Here is a 6000-nt window from a genome sequence, read left to right as displayed (position 1 = left end):
ATTTTTTGTTTCATTCTAGATACTTGCTTTGTGACAAGCTTCACGTCAGTTCATATGAAAAATCATCTTCATCACTGATCAAAGATTGTTTTTAAAATTATATTCAAATGAACTGAAGACTCATTCATAATCCATTTTAAATGACTTTTGATGTTCAAAAGATATTGATATGAATGATTCAAAACTCACTTCACGGAGGTTGGTGCAACTGCTTGAGCTGTACATCCAGCTGATTGTAAATTTAAATGAAAACGTAAATAATAGCAATGGCTGCCTGTGGTGAAGATGAACCTATATCCCCATTAGAAAATAGATTTTTCTCTGAATTAGGAAGTAATGAAAATAAAAACTTATCGCGATCTCCGTCTTTAACATCATTTGATCCATGGCCATCACTTCTTGTCTCTCGAAAACTGCCACCAAGAGGGAAGAATGTATCCGAGGGTTGTAAGTACAACTACAAAATAATTAACATTATCTGCTTTATATTTAAAATTTAAACTTAGTTATGAAAGTGCGTGCTCTCAAAATAACTTTGATTACCAATAGGCTATATGCTATCAGTTTTGCTGTAGTCTAGTTAATTTTCTATTGAACATAGTTGAACTAACCTTACTTTACATACTAAGGAGTTTTACCATGTAGGCCTATTACATTGTACAGTAGTTGATTTCGAAATAACCATTTTCTCATTTTACCATTTTAACTCATTTTTAATTTAATACTTCTTTAATAAGTTTCTTGGCTAAAGTGCACGACCAGTGCCAACATACCTGTCATCAAATTTTTGGTTGGGATCGATTTAGTATGTTATTTTGAGCACAAAATCACAAAAATTAAACGGCGGTCACTATTGTTTTTAAAATGAACTAAGTTCAAAGTAGCACAACTTTACATTCATTTAACCTATAAGTAGCTAAGGTTAGGAAAAGCTTTCCTAAGGTTAAATGCATGTAAAATTGTGCTACTTTGAACTCAGATTATTTTAAAAACAATAGTGACCGCCGTTTAATTTTTGTGATTTTGTGCTCAAAATAACATACTCAATCGATCCCAACCAAAAATTTGATGACAGGTATGTTGGCACTGGACGTGCACTTACACCAGTTTCTTTGGCTCTTATTAGATTGGGCAACCAAACGGTGTCACCGGTTAGGCCTACTGTACAGGCAGCCAGCCTGCGTCGCCATGAGTGAGTCATCACCTAAACTTAACTTAGCCCTAAATTACTGGTTCACTTACTTCAAGTAATTTTTTTACTTACCTTAAAGTAATGACAATTTTTGCTTCTGGCGAGACGTTTTTTGTTACCCAAGGTCTCAATCACCTTTTATACAACAGATTTATGTAAGAAATAATGAGGATGAATAACTTATAAATTGCAGTAAGTTCAAAGAAAACAGTAATTTGAAGTTTATAGACTGATCATAGACTGAAAGGAGAAATGAGCACTTAATAAATAATTCAATTGCACCACTATTATTATGCTACTTTCATGTCTTACAAGTTGAATAAGATTTTTTTCTTACAAATAAATGCCTGTAAATCAGGTATTGAGTGTAATTTAACTTTTATGCTTGATTTTATTAAATTCCTCCGCACAAAAATAATTGATTCCCTAAATAAAGATTAGAGTAGAATATGAATCCAAAAATTAGAAATTATAAAATACAGCAAAATAGGCTAAACTAAAACAAGGAGCATACTCGAGTTTAATTCAATATTAAAAAGAAAATAATTCTCACAACCAATGAGCTCACAATCTTTCAAGAATCATTGAGGCTCACTTAACTTGTAATATAATACTAGTCCAGGTAACGAATGCTCAGAAAGATATAGAGGGAAAAGTTTGGAACCCAATCTTTGACCTTGCAGTCCTTTTAAGGATAGTGAGGGGGTAAGCATACAGGGTGGGTTAAAAGTCCGAGAACGGCTTAATATATCATATGCAATGATTATTTGACGGTAGGTATGATTAGGGATCCTACTCAAATTGAAAATACTACTTTACTATGACTTGAAAAATCTGGTCCGCCATCTTGGATCCGCCATATTGAATGCAACTTTATTTTCTTAAATATGAAGGTGATCATGCAATACATGATTTCGATACGAAATTTCAAGAAAAAAAGAATGGCAAAAACCGCATATTGATATCTCAAACCGTTTAGAAGATATTCACATTATTAATCAATACTATTCAAAGCAGAAAGGAGAGAAAAAAGTCCGAGAACGACTAATATCTCATACATAAAGGTAATTTGATGGTGGGTGTGATCGGGGATTCTACTCAAATTGAAAATACTGCTTTTCTATAACTTCAAAAATTTGGTCCGCCATCTTGGATCCGCCATATTGAATGCAACTTAATTTTTTTTAATAGGAAGGTGGTCATGCTATACATGATTTTGATAAGAAATTTTAAGAAAAAATAATGGCGAAAACCGCATATTGATATCTCGAACCGTTCAGAAGATATTCACATTATAAATCAATATAATGCATAATTATCAGAAATGAAATACATAACTGGTATTGATTAATAATGTGAATATCTTCTGAACGGTTTGATATAACGATATGCGGTTTTCACCATTCATTTTTTCTTGAAATTTCGTATCGAAATCATGTATCGCATGACAACCTTCCTATTTAAAAAAATTAAGTTGCATTCAATATGGCGGACCAGATTTTTGAAGTCATAGTCAAGTAATATTTTAAATTTGAGAGGGATACCCAATCACACTCACCTATTTCGTATCGAAATCATTTATCGCATGGAAGGAAGGACCACCTTCCTATTTAAAAAAAACGTTGCATTCAATATGGCGGCTCCAAGATGGCGCACCAGATTTTTAATCGAGTTTAATTTGAGTAGGATCCCCAATCACATCCACAATCAAATTACCTTATGTATGAGATATGAAGCCTTTCTCGGACTTTTCACCCACTCTGTATAAAAAGTCCTCACTCCTACCACACTCAACACTAAAACTGCTATAAAAATTGATGGAAAGCATAAAAATATGAAATAATACATTAAATTGAAGAGAATTGAATGCTGTACAACTCTTTTAAGTACTCCTATAGTCCAGTCAATGAAAGATTATAGAGGGAAAATTTTGGAGCACAATTTTTGACCCCGTAGGTCTTCTGGCACGGATGAATCATTAAAAAGTTGAAAAGGCCCAAAATATGAAAAAATCTGTGCCGGTAGGGTTTTTCTTCAAAATGTGATACCTTAGAGAGCTCATACTTAGAAAACTATGAGATATATGGAAAAATGTTAGAAATGAAACTTGTAGGATAATTTGATGTATCAATTTGATTTATGAAATTTCGCTTCAATATTATGACTGTGTTCGACAACAATTTCCGAAAGGCGCATATTGTTCGAGTTCGAGATATAGGTATGCAAAAAACAAAATATGGCACTTTCAAACCACCTCCACCACCTTAGCACAGAGGGTAGGAGTGAGAACTTTTGATATGTTCACCCCATTAATTACCATTAAAAGAGCTACGGGGTCAAAAAGTGTGTTCCAAAATTTTCCCTCTTTAATATTTCATTGACTGGACTATACAAGTATTTAAGAGAGAGTGAGTGAGCAAAAACAGGCTCGAGGAATTATGATTTATTGATTATATCAATGTAAAATGTGGCTGAGCCTGATCAATATCAAATAGAATGATGATGGTTCATTGATTACATTGATGTAAAATATGAGTGGGATTGATCAATTTCAATCATTTTTAGAGCAATTTTATAAATTCCCTTAAGTTTCTATAAATTCCCTTAGATTCCCAAAATTTCTTGGCCTCGGAAATATTCCCGGAAATATTGCCAAATCATAAGTTCCTTCCCACTGGGAATATTCCCGATCCACATCACTACCCCCACCACCTTAGCACAGGGGATAGGAGTGAGGACTTTTGATATGTTTACCCCGTTACTACCCTTAAAAGAGCTACGGGGTCAATAATTGTGTTCCAAAATGTTCCCTCTACAATCTTTCATTGACTGGACTATACGAGTATTTAGAAGACAGTGAGTGAGTGAGCAAAAACAGGCTCAAAGAATGATGATTTATTGATTATATCAATGTAAAATGTGGCTGAGCTTGATCAATATCAAATAGAATGATGATTTATGGATTATATTGATGTAAAATATGAGTGGGATTTTTTAGAGCAATTTTATAAATTCCCTTAAGTTCCCATAAATTCCCAAAATTTCTTGGCCTCGGAAATATTCCCGGAAATATTGCCAAATCATAAGTTCCTTCCCACTGGGAATATTCCCGATCCACATCACTAGACGAGATACAATTCCTCATTCTGTTGTTTATTCCGGTTATGTCTACCTTCATTAGAGAAAGCAGTTCAAAAAAGGGGATCTGGCATTCTCATGTAATTGAAAAATTTGGTTTGATCATTACAAAGTTCGTCAAAAAGGGTATAAAACAGTCCTTTTGTTTTTCCAAGGGATAATATCGGATGCTCGTGCATTTTCCTTACCCGTCTCCTCCTTTTCTTCAACAAAAGAGGAAGAAGCAGCGTTTCTTCATATTTTTCAGACATTAAGACCAACCACTACACTAGTATCAAGCAAAATGAACTTGTAGAACACAACAATACAGTCGTAGTAATGCAAAAGTTGTGACTGTGTTCAATAGGTCCCATTTGATTCAATACCAAGCGATAATATTGGTCACCCAGCAGTGACTCGTGTGGTTACGGGGCAGAGTAGCCAGTCAGGCACCAAACGCTGGAGAGGCAACCGATTAATGTAATGTAATAAGCGCTATGACTAGTGCCCAGCAAATAGTCGGGTCACCGGTGACGCAGCCTGGTTATCTAGTCTAATACGGGTCTAAGCTACTGAGGTGGGATGCTTCTTACTGAGGTAGCCTAGATAACTAAGGATACACTGGAACGAGTGTGGAAGAGCTTCCTGAACAGAATAGAAAATTGCCTCAGGGAGGAAGGATGTAGAATAGAATAGAATAGAAAAGAATTTTATTGTTCTCAATACACAATTACATCGAATAATAAACACTTTACATTTTATCCAATGAAGTAACATGCAGTATTATTCATTCTATGGTTGACAAAAATTCATTAGGCATGGCCGAAGCCGTCAGCCAGAGTTGGTAGATAAAGATAATAGTTTTCCTTAACTAATCAAGATAAAACGTTTGATAAATTTCAGTCATTGATTCCGGTACTCTATACAAGAATAGTTGTAAGCCTTCCTCAACATAGATGAACTATTATTGAACTATAATTGAAAAACAAAGTTTATTCTCATTTACAAAACAAGATAAGATTCAGGTAAACAACAATAACAAAAACAATATATTACAGAGAAGCCTAGGTTAAGAATACTAACTATTTCACAGTTCAAAAATTGAATTCATTAATAAGGAAATTTCTATATGTTCCCGCTGATCTTAAATACCCCTCCAACCGCACCCAGTCCTCCCCGTTAAGATATCTCCGCACTACTTCGTCTCCTAGTACTTGGTGCTGTAACCAATTTTTCCTTTGCTCTCCCAATACCTTACAGCGGCCTATAAAATGATAAATATCTTCCCTTTCCCCACTATTGCACAAAGAACATATTATATTAGCCCCTCTCTACCCGGTCTGAAATTTAATGGCAATAAGGAGCCTCTTGCTTTGAATATATTACTAATGAACCGTCTCTTATTCTTATCATTCATGTAGCTTTTATTCATTTGATTATTTTCCAGTCTGAGCTCAGCATAGATTGAGTGATAATGTGCATTTTCAGCTCTATTCCATAAATCTTTTGTCCACTTTTCTTCAATCTTATTAATTACATCCGAGCTTTTAAATTTCCATTCATCAGACTGAGTCACTGGGTCCACCCAATTAATATCATTCAAACCGAAGAGCCTTCTCCACTCCTCGCACCATCCAAACTTATTTTGAGCCATCGTAATGCTAATTTTTTTGGGAAACCTGTTATCTGAT

At 34.5% G+C, this 6000-nt stretch overlaps 1 protein-coding gene across 2 annotated transcripts in view; it reads left to right on the top strand.

Annotated features, from left to right (window-relative positions):
* Positions 1-237: 237 nt before the first annotated feature.
* LOC111059906 (protein RUFY3) overlaps positions 238-6000 on the top strand; it is a 43352-nt gene continuing 37589 nt past the window's right edge. The window contains exon 1 of one of the 2 annotated variants that reach the window (XM_039420918.1): positions 238-447. In XM_039420918.1, coding sequence (XP_039276852.1) covers positions 267-447 — 181 coding nt within the window. In that variant the 5' untranslated portion in view covers positions 238-266. The remainder of the gene's footprint in view (positions 448-6000) is intronic. The other variant, XM_039420902.1, reaches the window with a different exon arrangement.

The sequence above is a fragment of the Nilaparvata lugens genome, chromosome 1 (assembly GCF_014356525.2).
Source record: "Nilaparvata lugens isolate BPH chromosome 1, ASM1435652v1, whole genome shotgun sequence".
NCBI classification, from domain to species: Eukaryota; Metazoa; Arthropoda; class Insecta; order Hemiptera; family Delphacidae; genus Nilaparvata; species Nilaparvata lugens.
This window is presented reverse-complemented; position numbering and strand designations above follow the sequence as displayed.